The 23,013-nt window shown below is 40.3% G+C and overlaps 2 protein-coding genes across 2 annotated transcripts; one reads left to right on the top strand and one right to left on the bottom strand.

Annotated features, from left to right (window-relative positions):
- The first annotated feature begins 1,532 nt into the window (after window positions 1–1,532).
- Window positions 1,533–16,865, top strand: LOC110967642 (galectin-9-like). Its single transcript, XM_051958157.1, has 8 exons — window positions 1,533–1,675; window positions 3,722–3,810; window positions 6,738–6,942; window positions 8,209–8,328; window positions 8,579–8,710; window positions 10,258–10,346; window positions 12,071–12,227; window positions 15,375–16,865. The coding sequence occupies exons 1-8, from the start codon at window positions 1,640–1,642 to the stop codon at window positions 15,519–15,521; spliced, it is 975 nt and encodes a 324-aa protein (XP_051814117.1). The 5' UTR covers window positions 1,533–1,639; the 3' UTR covers window positions 15,522–16,865.
- Window positions 16,866–19,757: 2,892 nt separating this feature from the next.
- LOC110967639 (phospholipid scramblase 1-like) lies at window positions 19,758–20,459 on the bottom strand. The gene has a single exon (XM_051958255.1). It carries the CDS (start codon window positions 20,448–20,450, stop codon window positions 19,758–19,760), a length of 693 nt encoding a protein of 230 aa, XP_051814215.1. The 5' UTR covers window positions 20,451–20,459.
- Window positions 20,460–23,013: the final 2,554 nt, after the last annotated feature.

Consider the following 23,013-nt stretch of genomic DNA (forward strand, 5'->3'; position numbering starts at 1 on the left):
CACACACACACACACACACACACACACACACACACACACACACACACACACACACTCCAAAGTAAGCCATGTATAGCTGTTTCTTATCTGCAGTCATGTAATTTTTCTCCTTGACCCAACAGTAAAAACACTCAGTCCACTTGTACCAGTCACATGACTAGTTACTCATCAACCTCACTAACAGTGAGGTAACAGTGCAGTAACAGTGCAGGTGCCTTGGGCCGTTGTGCAGCCTCAGTTATTTGCGTAGCATTTGTGAAGCATGTAGGAAACAGCAGTCTGTACGTCTGTATAATCCTGGGTCTAGTTTCATTCAAACCCGTGGCTTTAGCTGTCATATGCTGCTGGATGTAGAAGTGATACTACTGGTCAAAAACACTATGTGAGGAAAAGCTACAGTATTCAAATACACAGTCTATTCATAAAAGAATACAACCTAATGTTACAAAGTGCAATTACACAAGATTAGTTTTCCTGTCTTGTTTCTTCCTTTGTGCATTTCTAATGACAGAAAGACGGTTGCAGCAGTTTATATTATCTTCTAAAGAACTGAATACCTTAGATCTATTTTTGAAAGATTTAGTTCTTCATAGTCCTTAGTGAAGTAGACAATCATTCACAGTAACCCAGTTTTTGATTCACTTCCTTTTTTTGACATTGTGTGGTTTCCCAACCAGAGACCTGTGTACACACTGACTTCCCACACCCAGTGTCAGTGAAAGGTATTAAAGCTGAAAGCATTGTGTTCTTCATACACAAAGGGTCAATAATTAAGTTACTGATAATTTATTTTTATTTTTTTTGTTTTACTTTCGCCATGTGCCCAGACCTTTTCCCCTTTGGCCTTCTATTATATGTCATTCCAGGATTTCAGTGACAACAAAAACAAGATGTTGGAGACTGCTGGACCTGACTTAATGCTGTTGTTCACTTCTTTGTGCTGGGTCTCACATTTCCATTAAAGACTGGTTTAAAAACAGGCAGAATGCAAGCGTGTCTCAGCAGCTTGGAAAATCTGCAAAGTTTTCTTCTTCTACGTGATCTTCTTTCATTAAATTGCATTTTTTTTTCTGAAAAAATACACTTCAGCGCCGTAAAAACATGCTCGAGGTGAGTACCATCCATTACCTAACTTTCTTTTTCATTTTTGTCGAGGCACATGGTAACTGGCTTTACATTTACATAACAAGCTGTATTAGTGCACCACTTCACGAGGGGGATGTAACTGCAATGAATAAGAGACAACTTTTTAGGAAAGGTGTTTTTAGGGCGTTGTTTTAGGGCGGTGTTTTTAGGGCGCTGAAGTGTATTTTTTCAGAAAAAAATGCAATTTAATGAAAGAAGATCACGTAGAAGAAGAAAACTTAACTTCAGATTTTCCAAGCTGCTGAGACACGCTTGCATTCTGCCTGTACAAATCTATCCACAAACAGTTCAAAATGACAATGTTTTATTTTATGTGATGCTGAATACATGTCTATATATTGGTTATCTTTTTGGCTGGGTTACAGGGATAAAGACCGCCTACCACACAGAAATCGAAACCTATCCGTGGAATAAAAGCGGATCTTGTCAAAAGTGTCAGAGTCCAGAGCACACACACTGCTGCTCAGCAAACTTCACCTTTCAGTTTGGGAACATGTCTTTTAATCAGCAGTCACCTTTTTACAACCCAGTAAGTAACGACAACTTGTGCATTTTCGTGTGTAATTTTTGAGAAATGATGTGTGCTGCGGGCGGTACAGACTGCTGGGCCGCTCCCACCCTCTGCTCAGGACCAGACAGCACGGCGCAGTCATGTTAGCTGAGTTGAGAAGTGGGACATTTCATCAATAACAGGCTACGTTAAATTATGTTTGTTGTTTGTATTAGGTACTAGCAACCTGAATATGTACAGGGAATAGTCACATAGCAAAGTACAATATTGCCTCTGAACTGTAGTGGAGTAGAAGTGCAAAATAGCAGAACATGGAAATACTACAGTTCAAGTTGTGTCCACTTTTATCGTAAGGACCTGAAAAAAAACAACAGTTCTCAATCGAAACGTCTGAGAAGCAGAGACCGCACGTGAAGCTCTGAGATACGGGTTGGTTCAGAGGAGTGGTCCGGCAGCAGGCAGGCCGCTCCTTTAATCACCTTCCAGCAGAGGACAGGAAACCAGGAGGCACAGAAAAGTAGGTGTGTGCAGGACGTAGATAAGCTCCATAGATATGAGGTCATATTTCTGGGTGAGCTCTATCTGCGAGCGAGCATAAAACCGTTATTGCGAGGCAGCATGCTGGAACGAACGCGCGTACCAGTTGCTCAACGCTCGCTCACGGCGTGAAACGGAGGCGGGACGGTCAGGAAACGCTCCGCCTGTAGCTTTAGGACGTGGTTTGTTGGCACTTCCGTATCTAGCAGACGTTACTCCTGGTTGGCATAAACCGAGGAGATGGCGCCTGTGGAAGTAGCTGCTCCCAGTGTGAACAGTGTGCCGTTCACATTCACCAAGCAGCTGCTCAGACTTTAGAACATTTGAAGTGACTTCTGAAGTTGTTCATGCATGCCATCCAGTTAGAGCTAAACGCAATGTCCTGATCTTTAGTCCTGTTGCATCTTTGAGTTTTCATGATTTCATTGTTACTTCACTGTAGTTTGTCTTTTAGTGGTTGTGTTTTACTGTGCCTTATTCAGCTGCTGTCGTCATCTCCAAAACACCCTTATTTCATCATATCACCCCCATACTACAGCAGCTCCAATGGCTCCCTGTCAGATCCAGAATAGAATTCAAAACCTCCTGTATACATTCAAGGCCATCCACAACCTCGCCCCTCCCTATCTGTCTGATCCCCTTCACATCGCCTCCTCCACTCGCTTTCTCAGATCGTCTTCCTCTGTCGACTTCACAGTACCCTCCGCCACCTCAGCACCGTGAGGAGCTTTCAGTCACTCTGCTCCCAAACTCTGGAACTCACTCCCACCGGACAGCCGAAATATTGGCTCCCTGTCTCTCTTCAAATCCAGACTCAAAACTCACCTGTTCGAGACTATTTATTCACTCTAACTGCCTCTTTCTTGTGTGTGTATGGTTTTTATCCTTACCTGTGTTTTTTTCTTATGTATGTTTTTTGTCTGTTCTGTTGTATTTGTTTTTCTTGTAAAGCAACCTTCGGTGTCAAGAAAGGCGCTTACAAATAAAATTTATTATTAATATTATTATTATTATTATTATTAATGCTCTATCACATGCAGTCATGCTTCTATACACGACTTCAACCCTGATGAGTACATGTGAGTGTTTTCAAACATGAGATTTACAGTTTACAGATTAAAGTCATGGTATTCACTGAAAGAAAGGTGTTTGTATTGGTCACTAGATATTTTTTGAAAGACCCAAAATGTTATTTATTTCTTTGTGTTACATATTTGTCAGTTTAAAAAAAAAAAAGTCATGTATGTTCAGGAGGTGGGCAACATATGATTACTACACCACCACCTATTATGAGGATGAACCCTTTTCTGACAATGTCTGCAAAAACCTCAAATGTGAAGGATTTATAAAAGTACAAGTGCATTTTCCCTTGAGAACGACAAAACACTTTGAGCTGAGCTGGCTCAGAGCACTGGATTTGTTCAAGAATCAAATTACTTCTGAGGAACACAATTTGCCTAATGATTATGCTTGCACTGTATAATATTAGCAGAATGGCTCTGACATGTTGCACCCTGTCCCTTGTAGAGAATCCCTTTCACTGGATCAATCCATGGTGGTCTGCAGGAGGGGCAGTCTATCAGCATCAGTGGACGAGTCCTGCCTAGAGCAGACAGGTTAGACTGCACAATTCTTTATTTCTCACCTCTTACCCTTAACATTTAGTCAGTATAAAGAATATTATAAGCATAGTATAAAGCAGAACATTTTAGAAAACATGTTTTTCTTAATTTAAGTGATCCAGCAAAGATATTTTTTTTATTGTAGTCTTAGCTTCACTCTCACTACATGTAGTGTACTACAGTGTGTAGATTTTCTTAGAGGTAAACAGTGGAGTACCACCTAGCATTCTCCTACGGATTATGGCAAATGCTATCTCTATGCTTTTGTTGTTTGGAGTTTGATTTCATTCTAACAGTGCAGAGCAAACAACACCATTGAAGAATCCAGGTAAAATGCAAGGTCCATATAAACTAGTGCAATGAAAATTCCAAACAAAAGTACTAAAACGCAAACAGGATAACAGAAGGCACGTATGTCTGACTGAGATTGCTGACTGAGATTATCATCCAATGGCAGGCTTATAGCCAAAACCTACATCCAGTCAGTCAGAATTGCAAGCTTTCAATGCATTACTGTTACAAGTATTGGTTGCTCTTGAAAGCCATCATTAAAACATATTGGCACTATAAACAATGCCCTGATTAAGCATTTCATTTTACTTAAAAATTTTGAATTCATGTACATTTAAGAAACAATCCGGCCAATATTCAGTTTTTATTTTAACGTGTCCACTTGTATATGTCTGTTCAGATGCTTAATGTGTGAAGTAAGCGATGAACAACAGCGTGTGTCGATCCTCAGGGCCAGTGACCCCCTAATTAACCTGTTCAGCTGTCAGGGAATCACTGGACCAGCTCTCCATCCTACGGGTCCGTTTCTACTGCCCCCTGAGATCTTACTCAGAGGGATGCTGCAGAACTGTTAAGCTGGTAGACGAGGAAAATTCGCCTCGCTGTCTCACTGCCATCCAGACGCCTATCCCTGCTTCCTCTGATAATTAATTTAACCGAGTAGCCACTTCGGTATAGTTAAATTTAACCACCAGACACACCTGTTAACGGCAGCTTTTCCTCTCACAGATCTGGCACTTGGTAAATTGCTAGGTTAATTTAGAGATTATGGACATATAGACAACCTCTAGGATATGTTTATATTGGGCCAACCTGGCCCTTATGATTAGGTAACCTTTCAGAACCTTGCTATTATCATGCACGCTGTAATCTGACTTATTACATCAAGAGCTAGATGTATAAGTATTTATTCAGGGATAATACAGAATAGAAATAGAAATTAGAAAATAAAAAAAAAATAGCACTTGCAATTTGGTGTCTTTAATTGCAAAATAATGCTTTATTAATATATTTAGCAAGGGCGTAGCAATAGCTCTTAATCATCAGACAATTAATTAAACATCCATATTCTTTCAATTGTTTAACACGACTCATAAGTGGAACTATGCTTTCATAAAAGAGAAGTAATATTCACCCAGATTACATAATTTAGAGGGAGAGAGCTGCCGGCTTGGCCGTAGTCAACTGCTCACCTGAAACCCGACAAGTGTTTGAGACCCGCCGGGGCCCAGGGGGAAGTGGATGGGGGTCCGGACCAGATTTAGATCTGCATATATCCATTTTTGTTGTTTGGTCCAGTATTCCTCACATGGAAAATAGAGTTCAGTAATGTTCTATCAGTCAGTGTTATATCCAGATCACAGTTCAGTAGTCCTCCAACACTGCAGAAAACGCAGTACTTTGGTCCATAATTCCATCAGAACAGTTATTCCTTTGCAGATCATGTTGAATCCCCGTCCGAGTTACGTGGTAAAATCCCCTTAGCTCAGGGCATTTCTACCCTGGTTTGCATCAAGCGACTATCACCCAACGACTCCCAACTTGCATCTCGATCAGATGTAATTTATAGTTTACTGTATCTTTACCCCCTCCCAACTCGCACACTTGCCCCATACACTGACCGCATGATCACCTCCACTTTTAAGGAACTGAAACTGTCTGTTTTGGACTATCCAGACAGCCCATCTTGCCCCCCCTGATCTCTCCTGTCTGCAACTCAGCACAGGCTCCTGATCAGGAAATGGAAAAGCGGATGTCAGCCTCTAACTGTCGCTGGCATCCCATTGTGCAATCTTTTGGACAATGTGTACAGACTTATTAAAAAACCCCAATCTATTTTGAGTCTAGTGACCTTTACTGTGAACACTTGACCCTAGTTCAACTTAACTCGTGACTTCTCACCTCATTACAAAGTTAAAACCCTCTTATTTTAACAGTAGTCAAACCTCTTTCTAAAACATCTCAGTTTCATAGTAATCAAAACTCTTAAAAGCATTCCCATTTCATAAAGCATAAGTTCCTCTTTTTAGTCAAATCTATCAAACACATCAGCTTTCACAGTGAGCTGCTGTTCTGACTTCTACACTGTTTCAACATTAAAGAACGTAAGAATAGACACTTGGTTAGTTCAAACACATTCATTAGGTTATGGCATAATTTGATCCTAAATCACAGGTTATAATATCACAATGTTCCCTTATTTAGCTGTTGTTCTGTCAGAGTCTCCCCTTTGTGGCTGATTCTGGGATCTCATACCTCTATGCTTCACAACACGTGGCTAACTATTTCACCTTTAAACGGCAGTGTAACAATGGCAGTCTCAAAAAAACGCAGATTCAGACTTCACAATTAGTGTCTTGTTTGAACATGTACAGCTGACTTCCCATATTACAGCCATTACATAGCAATGCAGTGTTTGAGCAGAGCTGTAGGTGAGCTGGTGTGCTAAGGTACAGTGAGGGAGAAAGTGGAGAGAGACATGGGGACTTGATAGAGCTGTATATTTGAGAGAAAGCAAAGATGTCATTTTTTCTAATCACAGAACAGTCATTAAGCTACATCTTGGCCGTTTTTACACAATTTTCCATCATATAGCACATCATTATTGGATGACTTCTGTTTTTCTCCAGGTTCCATGTGAATCTGCAATGTGGTTCAAGGGCTGGTGCAGACATTGCTCTCCACATTAACCCGCGATATGAAGGCCAACTTTATGTGGTTAACAACACCTTCCAGTATGGCAGCTGGGGCGCTGAAGAGAGGAAGTACAACTCTCCATTTCCTGCTGGATCTCCCTTTAGCTTGCTAATCACTGTCTCACGGGATTCCTACCAGGTCTGTAAGGCCAGCTTCTCTGCAGTCTGAAAATGACACATCTAGAATTTTAATTTGAGCAGATTTTATTGCACTGCATTTACAATTTCATTTATTAAGGGATTATTTTGATGTGTCTGAGCAACAGTTCATTTTGAGGGTTGTTTCTTTAATCTTCTGCCTGCATGAGAGTAAAATCTGAAACGTTTGAGTCAATTTCTGTTAAAGGGGAACTTCGGTGTTTTTTCAACCTGGGGTCTGTTTCCATATGTAATTTCATACATGTGAGTGATGGAGAAATGAATTTTTGACATAGCTCCAGTATTTAGCCAGGCAGTCAGCTTAGCAGCTCAGCTAGCAGCTCAGCTAGTGAAAAGGATGGGGCAAGCGGCCCCCCCGCGTCAAAGTCCGCCTTAACGTGCTTTTTTTCCCACACTGACTGGCTCGGATAGCCTCAACGAGTGTCCCACAACATACTAGAGATGAGAAGTGAACGAAAACCTCCACATTACCTGGCGATCGCTCTTTGTTGTGGTCTGTATCCAAAGCTCAGGACGCTAGAAAGCAAATCTCGTTCCAAAATCGCGCGCAGGTTTTGGTGCGAGCTATCGCGCGATTTCGGAACGAGATTTGCTTTCTAGCGTCCTGAGCACGTTAGGGCGGACTTTGACGCGGGGGGGGGGGGGGGGGGGGGGGGGGGGCTCTTGCCCCATACTTTTCGCTAGCTGAGCTGCTAGCTGAGCTGCTAAGCTGCCTGCCTCGCTAAATATTGGAGCTATGTTGAAAATTCATTTCTCCATCACTCACATGTATGAAATGACATATGAAAACAGACCCCAGGTTGAAAAAAACCGAAGTTCCCCTTTAAATAGAAGATTACGTCAAAACTTGTCTACGTTTAATGCAGAAGCTATTGATGGACTCAGACACAGTAAGATGAAGGAGCTGAGTGGAATAAGTAAATTGAGAAGGAAAACAAAATCGTTTATACAGCAGAGGTTTGAAGGTTTATAGTGCATCGTTAGCTAGTATACTAAACTGTCTTTAGAGATGCCACATAGACTGTCTCAGTCTCTTTCTCAGCCTTACACATTCTTTCAGAAACAGTATGAAACAGTAAATGCTTAACAATTTATACTAGGAACATTTTTCAGATAAACATACATTTAATTGTTAAAATTCTTTTTAGTTAACAATTCTTCCAAAACATTTTATTTGTCTGCAAAAATATTCTTCTGTCCTCAGAAAAAAGACATGCAATTACAATTCTGTTTTTGCTTTTGTCAGTTGAACGTCAATGGCATCCACTTTGCGGACTACAGACATCGCCTCCCATTTCAGCAGGTGGACACCATCTCAGTAGCCGGGAAAGTTGAAATTTCCTCCATTGTCTTCCAGAACCCTGTGGTAAGGAAGCATCATAACACAGCAAATTCCATACTTTCATTAGTTCATTACAATGATGGATGTAACTACATTAACTGTAAGAAAAAACACAGTATGGAATTTGTTGTGTTTCATGTACTGTATATCAGTAGTCAAGTAACAAAAATTAAGGAGTCTCAAAAATGAGTCAACCTGTATAGTATATGAGCAGACAGAAAGATATTTTTGTGCGTGTTTAATTCCCTGCTCACATATTGTCTATCCCTCCCAGGGTGCCTTCCCTTCTTATCCAGCATTTTCCTCACAGCCTGGATTCCCACCACAGCCTGGATTCCCTTCGCATCCTGGATTCCCTCCACAGCCCGGATTTCCTCCACAGCCCGGATTTCCTCCTGCAATGCCTGTGAGTTTCATTCAGGATGAAGTAACAGTTCTACACATACTTTACACAGCCACAACCTTATTGTTTGAGTTACAGAGTCAGCTCACAGAAGTTTTTACAAAAGCAAAAGACAGATCAATATGTTAAACTGTAGCTACTTGATTTTCAAGATTTTTGTTTCTTTGTCTCCACCACATACAGTGGTTACAATTTTTTGCAGCTGTGAACCAGTCCCTCAATTCCTTTGTCCATTATTGTAGAACATCGTCCCCAAATATGCAAAAATTTACCATATGTTGTTTTGAATATAATATGTTTAATCATTTTTGCAACATGAAGATACTATGTACGAGTAACCTGCTCAAAATTGTTGTATAGTGTGACATTAGGACACTCTTAAATAACACAGGAACAGGTGCACAGAACGTTAAGGCAGAGGGTTCAGGTGGAACGTGCAGTTAGAAAGACTGCCGACAGAAAGTGGGGATGTTGTGGGATGGGATGCAATGCAGTAATCACAGAATTTGTATTGTTACACTTGGTTCTTCATAATATGAAGTACGCTTCACCTTACAAACTGTATGTGAGCAGTCAGCAGCCAAGACAGAAAGCTTCCAGTAGCCTTCAGTCGGTGCAAGAAGTTACAGAAACACATCAGTTTAATAAAATATTATCAGACATGTGTTTCAGTTTGTGTACAGTCTCCAATAGTTTTAATTATGACAGGACAGCCTGTTAATGTCCTTCAGCAGCAGACTTAGACAGTCACCCTGCAAGAAGGAGCGGTACCGCAGGTCATTCATCCCACCTGCTGTAAGACTAAACAACATTAGCATCATTAGCATATACTGGACTCAGATATCACCCCAAACCATGAAAGTTGCACAGCAATTCTTGCACCGCTACATCTTTGCACTTTTAAACTTACTTTATCAAGACACTTTATATTGTATTGTTTACAGTGTGTCAATACTGTCCTATCTCATTCTCATTTCTCATACCTGTACATATTGTAAATATTATTATTACTATTTTATTGCTATGACTATGTTTATTGCTACATAAGCTGCTGTAACAATGGAATAAACAAATAAAGGGCTATCTTATCTTAACATTACTAATTATTTTTCATGTAAATCAAAATGGGATCAGTTTGCTGCTACTACATATAAATCAGCTGAGAAACAGTCAAATGCAGTTGGAAGAAATACAAGATGTTAGCTTTCAGTACTACGATGTCACAGTGGTGTGGTGGTTAGCACTATTGCTAGAACTAGAGCTAGAATTGCCTGAGGCCTTTCTGTGTAAAATTTGCTTGTTCTCCCCTGTGCCTGTTTGGGTTTTCACTGGGTCTCTATGCTTTGCCCCATGTTAGCTGGAACAGACTCCAGTTAGCCCCTGTGGTGATGTCACAGCAAGGACATTTGATTAGTTCTTTCAAAGGTAAACTGTTTCGCTGAATGGAATGACAGCAAAGCAGCAGTTTATGGTGTTTGGTCTGCAAATGCTACAGAAATGGTTTTTCAATGTATTTATTGAATAATGTTTTGTATTCCATCCCTGTACAGGCCGTTCCATACAGAAGCTTCATCAGTGGTGGACTCAGGCCTGGCAAGACCATTACAATCCAAGGAACTGCACACCCCAATGCCACAAGGTCTGACCTAATTATCAGTTTCACTTTAAAACCAGCATTACAGAAATTAAATAACATGAGCTCAAGATTGAGAACAATTTGCAGAGTGGTTTAGAAAATAAGGAATTCACAAGCAAGGAGCACATCATCAGTAAAATGCAGTCACAACATTAAAACCATGGACAGGACAAATGAGTAATGTTGACCATCTTGTCACAATGTGATGTTCTTCTGGGGAACCTTGGGTCACGTGGATGATACTTTGACACGCACCATAGACAAACATTATTGCAGACCAAGGACATCAAAACACACAACAAAAACCTAAGCTATATTTCACATGTGCAGCCATGTCTGCTGTCCAGACCACCTAACTGTACTCCTACATGCTTGTTGCTAGACTCATTTAAGAGTTGCCTTCTAATTATTTACGTACTAGTACAAAATTGATAATATTCAAGTTTGAAGTTCAGGTTTTGGTTTGGACTATTAATAACTACCGTAATCCATTTTTGTCACATGAAAATAATTGGTAAGTCCACAGAATTGATCAACTGGTCACAAGACTGGGTGAGAATCGTGGCAGGGTTTCATTGTTATTACTGGGTGTTGTCTAGGTTTACGATTGACTTGCAGAGTTCTTTACACATCATTAGGATGTAATGCATTGTAGAAAAACAAATTAACAATATCACTGTCATCCTTGAAATGTCCAACAAAAATGGATATTTCAAAGTGATTCATCATTATAGTTTCAGGGGGTACTTTGTTAAATTGCTGTTTTTATTTTCTTTGTTCATGCACTAATACTAATCATTTTCTCAGCAGCCAGGCTCATAGCAAAAATTATCGCATTTTAAGTGAAGGAGCAAGACTCTGAAAAGATCAGTTTTACAGAACAGAGCAAGTCATATGAAAGGTGATCATTTTGCCCCACTTGCAGCTGTTGATTTTATACACTTGTACTCTTTGCAGTTGCCACATTGCACATTTGTTCATGTAGCCAAAGTTTCAATTTCTTCCTTTTAATTGCTGACAACTTACAGTTAACTGCAGCATGTCCAACTTCTCAACATGTAGTAACCTCATAGCCTAGCCGCGCTAGACAACCCACGGCAACAAATTTAATTCTCTGCCAGGGTGGGTCTAGTTACCCTCCATAAGCCTCGAGGTTGAATGCTCCTAAAACTGGCCGGACGAATCACCATGAAGTGTAGAGTCAGAAGGTGGGCGTAACTAAGTGACGACATGGCACGACGATTCTGACAGAAACAACCGGAAACAACTAGCCTAGCCGCGTTAGACAACCCACGGCAATGAATTTAATACTCTGCCAGGGTCGACAACAAAAACGACAACTGTGGTTGAGCTCCATTAGCACTGACTCTGAATAATCTTTCTGTTAGCATGTCTGTAATATACTTGAGCTTCACCCATTGACTGTATAAATAAGGCTTCACCGAACTCCCGCATCCTTTGATTTCCGGCGCTCTAGGAGCCTATTCGTTGCGCTGATTGGTTGTATACCTACCCAATTGCTGCAGAGTGATTTGATAGACAACTTTTTAGCCCACCTCCCTCCCTGTCAAATGTGCCTAGACCCTTGTGTCTTCAGAGCATGGGTCTAGCACGACTAGGCTAGTAACCTCATACTGATCATCAGATGACATAGGGTGTACTCTTGAATGTCTTTAAGCACTCATGCAGAACTCCCTCCTTTTGTATCATGGTGTGTTTCCTCCCAGGTTCCATGTGAATCTCAGTCATCAGTCTGGCATTGCTCTGCATTACAATCCACGCTTCAACGAGAGCACTGTGGTTCGAAACAGCAAGACATGGGATCAGTGGGGCCCTGAAGAACGTGGTGGAGGGATGCCCTTCCAACGGGGGCAACCTTTCACGGTATGCCTGACTGCGCACACTGACCAGTTGAAGGCTGAGTGATGCTGACAATAGACACTTGGCTCATAACATATCATTTATATACATCAAGTCTACACATTTCTTCCAACTTGACACTGTACTTCCCCACCAATGCAGCCATCAAGTTTGGAGTGAATTCGGTATGGTTGTTGAGGTACAGTCCTTTACAAAAAGTTGTTGTGAAGATGGTGGAATCCTTGAAACACACACATCTTTCACACAAAAAACACAGGGATGTGATTTTTCCGTGAATTCGTGGAATTCCGCTTTTTTTACGTTTCAAAAAATATATAAAAAATTCCGATTTTTTCACCCCAAAAAATCCGATTTAGTTTCCCCCAAGGTACGACTTTTAGATATTCCGAGACTGTATCAGGCATGTTATTTGGTGTATCAATTTTGAGACCCAACGTGAATCGCCCAAATTCAATGAGAAAAAAAATATGGGGTGTAAGGGGTATAGGGTTGGATCGCACGTAGTTGTCAACAGTGCGCTGGCAAAAGCACGAGTTGGAAACAACGATTGGAGAGCATTATCGAAAGTTAGATGTAGCTGGGAAAGCGAGGTGCATGGTGTGCGACGATGAGACAAAATACAGCGACAGAGGATGCCAAGCGCTGATAGACCACATGAAAATGAAAAATTATGCCAGGAAATTGTACGAAAAGCGCTCTAACCACCAAATGCCCAGCAATTTTTTCACCCGGCGGAGGGAAGAGATGCGACAACAGGACCAAACATACGGGATCAGTAGTGTGTACTTGCAACCATAGACATTATAAAGAGTAGACGCTGCTCGGGCTGCTGCGCAGCGAGAAATACGGCCGCCCTCTTAACTCTGAAGATTAAACTGATTTTCACGCGTTTTTATTTTTATTTTTTACTGCAAACGTCATACATGTAGCTATGATACAGGACAAATGGTTCGGCGTATTTTAATATTCATAGCGGGATTAACAATAATAGAATATTCTGATATGAAGCTCGACTGCAGACAGGTATTTTGCAAACACTGTAAACACACACACACACACTAATATAAGTTAGAGAAGCAGATAATGGCAGTAAAGTCAATTAGCCTATTTTAATAATTTGAAGAGACAATATATGATTACGCTATATATACATATATAAACAAAATACTGACTAATGAACACATATTTCTATATAAAACAATAAATAGAAGTTATATATCAGAGAAAATGAATATATATAAATCATAGATGGAGTATTAATATAATCAATATATCAGAGAAAATTATTATATAAATCATATATAGACTATCAATATAATTCATACATATATATTAAAAAAAGATATATCAGAAAATGATAATATATATAGTTTTATATAGAAATGTGTTCATTAGTCAGTATTTTGTTTATATATGTATATATGGCTAGAGCCAACAATGTACTCAGTAAGTTCTTAAATCTTTTTTTTTTTGAGTCATGATGAATAGCATCTTCTTCATAGATTTTGAATTTCTGCTCCTTGTTAGTTTATCATATTACATATTGACTTAATATTGACTGAATATAATGACTTGTTTCTTTTATGTTTACTTGCTATTTTAGTCCACTTTTGACACTTAAATAACATTAAAACCCAGGAGTTCCGGGGGGGCTTCGCCCCCCTTGTCCCCCCACCGGGCGCTGCCCTGGACCCGCTGACCCCCAGACCCTCGGCTGAATTTTTCAGATAATTTCACTTTCCTCAAATCACATCCCTGGAAACAAGACAATCAAGAATTTTGGTTCTTTAGTTAGTTTTTTATAGGTCTTCTAGAAAAATGACAATCTGCTGGGTAAAAAGTATACATAGTTTTGGTGATGTAGAAAGCTGTATTAGTTAAATTTTTTAGTGGCATGGCCACTTCTTGACACAACCTCTCATGAGTTGTTACAATTGACTGCAGCTGCTGACTTCTCTGAGCTCATTTAAAAAGGGTCCTTTTGATACACTCATCAGACTCTGCCACAATACTACAGTGGACAGGTCCAAGGAGCTCTGCAAAGGAGAGTCGTTTTGAGCCATTTCAAAGCAGCTGTAGATCCCAAAATCATCTGTGCAAACAATCATTTGTTTGTAAGTACAAAGTGCATGGTACATGTGTCAGGAAGAAAACACTAGCTGCTACTGAGAGGCAAATGGTCAGTATGGCCAAAGACAGTCAAAAATTACCAAAAAGAAGGTTTTCAATGAAGACTGGCGTCAGTGTCCACAATCAGGTGTGTTTTACATCACCATGGGTTGAGAGGCTACTTGCTTCATCTTCATGTGGCTCCTTAAAGCTCAAATGGAGTTTGCTGCTGATCACCTGGACAAAGAAAAGGCCTTCGGGAAGGAAGTTCTGTGGTCAGATGAAACAAATAAAAAACAAAACAAAACAAATAAAAGATAGCTATTTGGCCGCAATGAGCAGAAAAATGTATAGAAGAAAGAAGGTGAGGCCTTCAACCCCAAGAGCACCAAAAGCTGCCATCAAGCATGGTGGTGGTAGGATTCTGCTCTGGGGCTGTTCTGCTGCCAGTGGAACTGGTACCTTATTAAAGGTGCATCTAACCTCTGAAAGTGAATGAACCCGTTTTCTGAAATCTCAAACTGCTGCTTGAAGGAGGTTTAGATTGTCCTCCCCAAAGTTGATCTAAACCCCATCAAGAACCTGTGGACTTTGTGAAGAGGATACAACCAGAAGCTTCTGGACAGTTATGAAAGCACCAGTTAAGGCGAAAAAGGTCAAAGGACGCTTAACTAAATATTAGCATTGCTGCATGTATATTTTTCACCCAGCAGAATTTGACATTTTTCTAGAAGCTCTATAATAAATCTATGTAAGAACTGAAATGCATGTTCATTTTTTGTGGCAAAGAGGCCTTTATTTGAAAGATTCTATCGTACAAAAGTAAGAGTTATAGGTGTCATTGGAAACTCTAGACTGCCATTATATAGATGGTATTTACAAGTATATGGAATCTTTTGTTCATGACTGTATGCAAAGAACTTTTGTGGTGCACTGCTTTCTAGACAGAAGTAATATGTGTCTTACAGCGTGCTTGTAGGTCTCAAGTGATAGCAACAGTATTCAGTGGACTGATTGCAAAATGACCTTTATTTCTTTCAGCTGACCATCTGTTGTGAGAGTCACTCCTTTCGACTTGTGGTCAATGGAATGCAGGCACACAACTACAAACATCGTTTCACTCAGCTCCAGAACATTACCACCCTGGAGATCGAAGGGGATGTCAGTCTGACCTCGGTGAATGTGTAGAGATTCATCACATCTTACAACATGGTTTTTCTGATTGTAATCATCACAGAACACAATTGTGGGTCATTCCATATAATATTAAGCAGATATAAAAAGGATTCCTACTTAATTCCCTCAGAATCAGCTCATTTCATATGTACAATAACTTTAGTATATTTAATTAAGCTATGCTGAAGTTTATGTCGATACTACTGCTAGTACAGGAGAGAGGCACATGACATTTTCTGGGCTAAAAACACATTTGAGGACTGTTTTAAATATAAAAACTCATTTCAGGTGTCACAATCAAAAGTCAGACTCTTATTTTTGTTCTGCATGTTTTCTTCTATACAAACAATTTAGACATTAATATTATGAGACATATATATAGTTTCAATAGCAAAATAGTACCAGTTCAATGTCTAGACACAGAGCTATAAGAAGCAAGAATTAGTATAATGAATGTATTATTTTTTTCCCAATAACCTTTAAAAAGGGCATTTTGGTTAAAACATAAAGGGCGATGTCATCGTGCTTGGTAAGTGGTTGGTCAAAACAAGATAGTGCAAATAAAAGGTCTTATTTTAACTTACATTTTCATCAGTGTTGTCTTGTAACAGCTGGTGCTCTGTGTCGTTCAGACCAGGCGACACTTGTGTGCCCCATCATGCTCCTGGAGTCATGTAAGGGTCACACTGAGGATCAACATGGTCAGTTCCCCACTATGGCACACCAGTCTTGAACTCAATCATGGCTCATCTTCTAGCCACGATTCCTTCTGTGTCAAAATAATTTGTAATATGACGCTCAATAATGAGGGAAAAAGTCATGCCAATTAAAAGCGCAACATTTCGACCCACCTTCCTGTACTTCATGGACCTGTAACTATATTTACAGTATGAAAGTAAAACTTTGCATAGCTTCATCAAATATACTAAATGTATTCTATATTTAAAAAAAAATCTGCTGATTCAGAGGTACTGATGGATTTTTCATGGAATGACTCTTTCTGCATTTATTATTGACTTCATGCAAATTGATAACTTTGGCTATGTACTGGATAGTGTATATTCACCACCTGCAAATATAACAAGTAATCATTCTCTTTATCATTTTCCGATATAATTGCACTGAATAAGTGCCACTGAGATGCAAGGAGACAAAACAAGTTGAGAAAAACTATGTACATTAAAACAAGTCATTTTTTTCAACTCATACTATTGGATGTTATAGGGCAACAGATTGGATTCTGCTTACAAAGTTGCTGGTACAGTATAATGGCCAACCATAATGAACAAGCTTGCTTCTTAAATGTGTAATCATTAATGCTTTTAATAAACATAAAATTGAAATATTGTATTAAAACGTGTCGAATTCTTTCTTGCTGGCATCTGATTAGATAGAAAGTGAGAAAACTGAAATACTGAACTACTTTTACAACTGTAGATACCACAATTCTTAGAATAAATAACGTGTTCCTTTATTCTACAATGTGACTACAAATATTAGAAACACACCTTAGGGCTTTATGCTGAATGCTAACATATGTTTAATGTGCTAGATAGGGTAAAAAGTAACCACAAACTGCAGCTCAGGCTGCATAAAGCAAAGCACTGGAAATACTGATATTTTGACCTAATGACGGTTACCCTGAGAGGAACATGAATATCTATATACCCAATGTCATGTCAATTCATCAATAGTTCAGACACTTAAAGCACAAATAATAACCAGTCATGATGGTGCAAGAGGGAAGGTCAGAATATTTTTCTGGAAGACCTTGAATAAATCCATAAATTAACCAAAATGCGTGTGCTTTGGGACAAAGATACATGGGTTTTAATCATTCCATCACAGAAAAAGAGTTGTAGCAATCATTGGAAACTCAACACTGTCATGATATACATAGCCTTTACAAGTGTAGGTAGTTTTGCTAATGACTGTATACTAGTGTATTTTCACCCCAAACTCACATGGCCAATGGTGTATTAAGACTCATATGGCTCAAAGTGTGAATGGGAAGGAAACTTCCTGGCAGTAGATCTCAAGACTGCATGTTAAGGATTTGACATTTGGTGTGATAGACCCCCTCTTCTATTTTTCCTATATAGCTATTCCAGTTTAACATAGATAACTTCTTTCACTCATCTCTCTGTTCTCTGTCCAGAATGTGAACATTGCTGTCTTCGAAGTCAGGTTGTCCCTTATGGACTGCTGAGTCTTCTCCTGAGAAGCTGGCTCTCCTATGTTTTGCCATATGCTAGAAGAGTTTAGTATCCCAAATATATACAGTGATGGAAAAAAAATTATTAGACCACCCTTGTTTCCTTCGATTTCTGGATCATTTTAATGCCTGGCACCACTAAAGGTATATTACCTTAAGAATAGAATGAGCACGACAAAAAATACAGCTGATTCCATCATACTTTATGTCCTATTTGACATGCTTCAGCTTCACTGTATTCCAGGGTATATCAGAGGACATTTCATGTTATAAGCAGCACTGCACATTCAAAGGTCTAGAGTAGTTTCCTGCTTACATTCAAGCTGTAGCACAACTCGCAAGTTCTCAGCTCTCACATCATGCCTAAAACTAAATAATTATGTGAAGCCACAAAGGCAACCATCTTGGCACTGCTGGAAATTGCATGAGTGAGAGACAGGTAGCGAAAAACCTGAAGATCTCCAAGACAGCCGTTCATTACACATTAAACACGTCCAACATGGTTCTAGCAAATGGCTAGCTGTTTGTGGCAGGAACCATCTTTCTACCCACCAGATGACCGTCACTCATCCGTTACTGTGTCAGGAATCGTCATCAGACCTTCAGGGACCTTAAAAATGAGTGGACACTAGCTCAAACACGTTGTTATGCTGAAGTTTATGTCGATACATATGTTTTCTTACTAATGCAGTAGTTTTGAGTTATTTTGTTCAGACATAAAGACATGGATGTTGATTTTTACCTTGACAGTTTCGCCCGGCAGCTCTCACCTTCTTCAGAAGTGTTTCACTGACAGTGTATGATGTGTCAGCCGGCAGATCTTGACAGTTGGTATACGCGGCACGCCTAGTAGAGCCGCCAGATCTGCCAGGACAACCATGACCACGACATAATGGCATGTCATTGCGAGCCCATATCTATGGGCGAGCCCAACAGATTTGATCGCCCCACCAGGCCCGTCGTCCTATTTCCTCTGCAGTAGAGTGTCCCAAGTGTGGGAGAGCAGGCCTGGTAGGGCAATCGGTCCGTTCGGACAGTTGGAAACCAACTACTTGAAGCTGGTCTGAAGTCACACAGGGCAGGAAGAAGCCCTCATCATGGAAAGGCAAAGGAAAGCCTGGTTACTCTTTGCTGGGATGACAAGGATTGGACTGTTGGTGACTGGGCTAAGCTGCACACTTGAAACATTTTGCAGCAAACACTGAAGCCTGGTATCACTGTATCTGTTGGTCAGTTTAAATCCATGATTACACACTGCATTGTTGTGAAGGTAACTGTTTTAAATTGTGTTCTCTTGTTGAATGATGCATTTCTATTCTGTTTGATGTACTTTCAATATCATTGTAAATGAAGACTTTCTTCAATGATTCCTTTGAGATTTAAACAAGGGTTGAATGAATAATTGAATAATTACAGTACATATGTGCAATTGCAGTTGGATTCTCTGAGCACTGCAGTTATCCACTGAGGTCAAGGAAAAGTGTCTAGGAGAAAGCATAAAGATGGATTTGTTTAATTGATATAATTTACATATAAGATTCCACAACAACCCAGGTACATATAGAGGAGGTGATTGGATAACTGCGAGCAAATGAGGCGAGTGTAGTAGACAGGTGACTGGGTACAGACTGACAGACTGAGAACCTTGGGTGGGTGAAACAGGTGATAAATTTAAAAAATGAAGACAGGGCTAGAATGCGGTAATATACTCTGAACTGTATATCAAATATTATATGCAACTATGTTATCAGTTCACACCTGGCACTATGTCAAGTTAAAAGAGATCATCCATGGAGATACACTCACAATGACATTCTTATGGAACTGAGATGTTTTTGTGTTGTCACTAATATTGGTAAGTGTAATTTGATGCTAATGGATAGTAAATAAACCTTTTCATTCACATGCCACATAAGATGCTTTTGGTGTGACAAATTAATACAATAGGTGGTCCATTGTTAAAAATATTTTATTTTCTACAGCACCATTCACATCACATGTTAACATGTTACATGCAGTATGTCACAAAACATTTATTTACTGTTATGTGGATTAGTCTCAAAAAACATGAAATCAATGAGGAAGCAGGCTCCTATCATCACAGCCTTCATCTTAACTTCTAGGTCCACAGGAAATGAGATTCCAAAGTTATCTGCATCTGTGAAACCTTCCTGCATGAACCCACCCCACTGCTTACTGATCTGGCCCACCACCACTGACTCGTCCAAAGACGTCACCCCAAAGATCACATCAGACATGCATCTACAGTCACAGAAAGGCCCCTTGATCTTCAACTGGGGTTTCTTCATGTCATTTAAGATGGTAAACCTTGGCAGAAAAGGGTGCCAGTTCTGCTCCACATAACCTATGGGATTTCCAGGAGGGCTTTGAACTTCCAGCTCTTGCAGGCAGCAGGGGAAGCAGCAAGAACCACACCTTAGGGGGCGAATTAGCGTCAACACTTCCTGTCCCATGTTATCATGAAGATGAATGGTGAAGGGCCGAGCAGGGCCACATGCTTGCATGGTGAAGATGTCATTTTCCTCTGCAGCCACAAACACCTGCTGCCCCATGCTATTCTTTACTGTGTAAACATTGTTCATCTCCCAGCCAATAACCATTTCAGCCACATCAACTCGCTGATGGATCAAGACCTGGTCAGTCTGAATCAGGTACTCTAGTCCAGGTGGACAGCCTGCAGGTCGACCAGGTGAAGGCATCTGCATAGGAACAGGAGGCAGTGTAGGACCTGTTGCTCCATGGTTCACTGGAGCTGGATAAACTGCATTGTTACCAGGCTGCATCCCAACATAATACACTGGTATCTGAGGCAGTGGTCCTGTGTTCCCCTGATATGCCATGACAGATGTGTATCTGATAAAGACAGTAAGGATATAGTACATCAGGGGTATTCAACTAAAATTCAAAGAGGTCCAGTTAGAGAAAATGTATTAAAGCAAAGGTCCAGAACATGATAATGTCTAACATGAATTAGTGTGATATATGTTGATGTAACCTAGTGGTTTTATTAGCGTCTGCATGTAATCAATAACTGACCATCAAATCAAATAAATTCAGAATAATTCAAAAAGATTTTGACAACATTTATTAATAACTTTGATGTAACTGTAAATCTTTAATAAAGTGCAGAACTCGAAAAAATTACTGAACAACCGGAACCAACTTAAATACACTGCTCAAAAAAATTAAAGGAACACTTTTTAATCTAAGTATTGCATCAAATCAGTGAAACATGTGGGATACTGATCTGGTCAAGTAAGTAAAAGAAGGGGTTTTTAGTCAGCTTCAGCTGCTTTGGTGTTCATGAAATTAACAACATGTGCACTGGAGGGGTAACAATGAGACAACCCCCAAAACAGGAATGAATTTATCAGTGAAGGCCGCTGGCATTTTTTTCCTTCCTGATTTTTTCTGACTGGTTTTCAATAGTTTTGCATTTGGCTAGTGTCACTGTCACTACTGATAGCATGAGGCGATACCTGGACCCTACAGAGGTTGCAGAGGCAGCCTAACTCCTCCACGATGGCACATCAATACGTGCCATTGCCAGAAGGTTTGCTGTGTCTGCCAGCACAGTCTCAAGAGCATGGAGGAGGTTCCAGGAGACAGGCAGTTACTTGAGGAGGGCCAGACAGGGCTGCAGAAGGTCCTCAACCGATCAGCAGGACAGCTATCTGCTCCTTTGTACATGGAGGACCAGGATGAGCACTGCAATAGCTCTACAAAATGACCTCCAGCAGGCCACTGGTGTGAATGTCTCTGATCAAACAATCAGAAAGAGATATAATGAGAGTGGTCTGAGGGCCTGACATCTTCTAGTGGCCCCTGTGCTCGCTGACCGGCACCATGGAGCTCAGTTGACATTTGCCATAGAACACAGGATTTGGCAGGTCTGCCAATGGCGCCTTTTGCTTTTCACAGATGAGAGCAGGTTCATCGTGAGCACATGTCACAGACATGGAAAGGTCTGGAGAAGCCATGGAGAACGTTATACTACCTATAACATGGTTTAGCATGACTGGTTTGGTGGTGAGTCAGTAATGGTCTGAGGAGGCATATCCATTGAAGGACGCACAGACCTCTACAGGCTGGACAACGACACTCTGACTGCCATTAGGTATCAGGATGAAATCCTTGGATCCATTGTCAGACCCTACATTGGTGCAATGGTCCTGGGTTCCTTGTGGTGCACGACAATGCCTGGCCTCATGTGGCAAGAAAATTCATGCAGTTCCTGGAGGATGAAGGAATTGACACCATTGACTGGCCCCAACACTCACCTGACCTAAATCCAATACAATGCCTTTGGAACATTATGTTTAGTTCCATCTGACACCATCAGGTTGCTCCTCAGACTGTCCAGGAGCTCAGTGATGCCCTGGTCCAGATCTGGGAGGAGATACCCCAGGACACCATCCATCACCTCATGAAGAGCTTGTCCCAATATTGTCAGGATGCATTCAAGCATATGGAGGTCATACCAACTACTGAGTACCGTTTTGAATTGCTGCCAAAGAATTTCAGAAAATAGACCAGTCTGCCACATCAGTTTTTCACTTTGATTTTGGAATGTCTTGAATTTAGCCCTCCTGGGGGTTGATCATTTTCATTTCCATCAAACAATGTGGTATCTTTTCATCCCTAACACATTAACCAGTCCATATCAATGCTAATATCCAGTTTGTTTTCCCCCCGCATTGAAATATGATGTGTTTTCAAAGTGTTCCTTTAATTTGTTTGAGCAGTGTACATATTTAACATTACCTAAATCTCCAAAAACAGTTGAAGACTTTCGAAAATTTTTTCCATGTCTCTCTCCCAGGCCATTCAAACTGAGGAGATACCTCCATCTCTACCATATTCCATCAAAATCTTATTGTATTTAGTTGTTTCATGACCTTTTCCCATTATCTTAAGAACTCTATTGAATTCATCTGCTGACCTGGGAGAGTGTAACCCAAAAATCTGTTGCACTAATGATGCAATTGTTGATACCTCCGGAATTGGGTTTTAGATAAGTCATATTTATGCTTTAGGCCATCAAATGAATGAAGTGAGTTACCATCATATAGATTTTCCAGGACAAAAATTATTTTGTGTCTTTCCAGAATTTAAAAAAATATATATTCTACTTAAGATTCATCCAGATGCTGGAAGCTCTAGTTAAATAAGGATCAAACCCCATCAGCCCTGACACCTTCTTCCATACACTTTGAAGATGAGATGCCCTCTATGGGGGCAATGCCCAATGCACCAGATGTCCCAAAC

This window comes from Acanthochromis polyacanthus, chromosome 13, assembly GCF_021347895.1.
Source record: "Acanthochromis polyacanthus isolate Apoly-LR-REF ecotype Palm Island chromosome 13, KAUST_Apoly_ChrSc, whole genome shotgun sequence".
NCBI classification, from domain to species: Eukaryota; Metazoa; Chordata; class Actinopteri; family Pomacentridae; genus Acanthochromis; species Acanthochromis polyacanthus.

What these genes read in the sequence shown, in the direction of transcription:
- LOC110967642 (XM_051958157.1), top strand. Translation starts at nt 1,640, where the DNA reads ATGTCTTTTAATCAGCAGTCACCTTTTTACAACCCA. An exon ending in GATTTCCTCCTGCAATGCCT is followed by an intron (nt 8,711 to 10,257) that starts GTGAGTTTCATT and finishes ATCCCTGTACAG; the next exon opens with GCCGTTCCATACAGAAGCTT. An exon ending in AACGGGGGCAACCTTTCACG is followed by an intron (nt 12,228 to 15,374) that starts GTATGCCTGACT and finishes TATTTCTTTCAG; the next exon opens with CTGACCATCTGTTGTGAGAG.
- LOC110967639 (XM_051958255.1), bottom strand. Translation starts at nt 20,450, where the DNA reads ATGCAGATGCCTTCACCTGGTCGACCTGCAGGCTGTCCACCTGGACTA.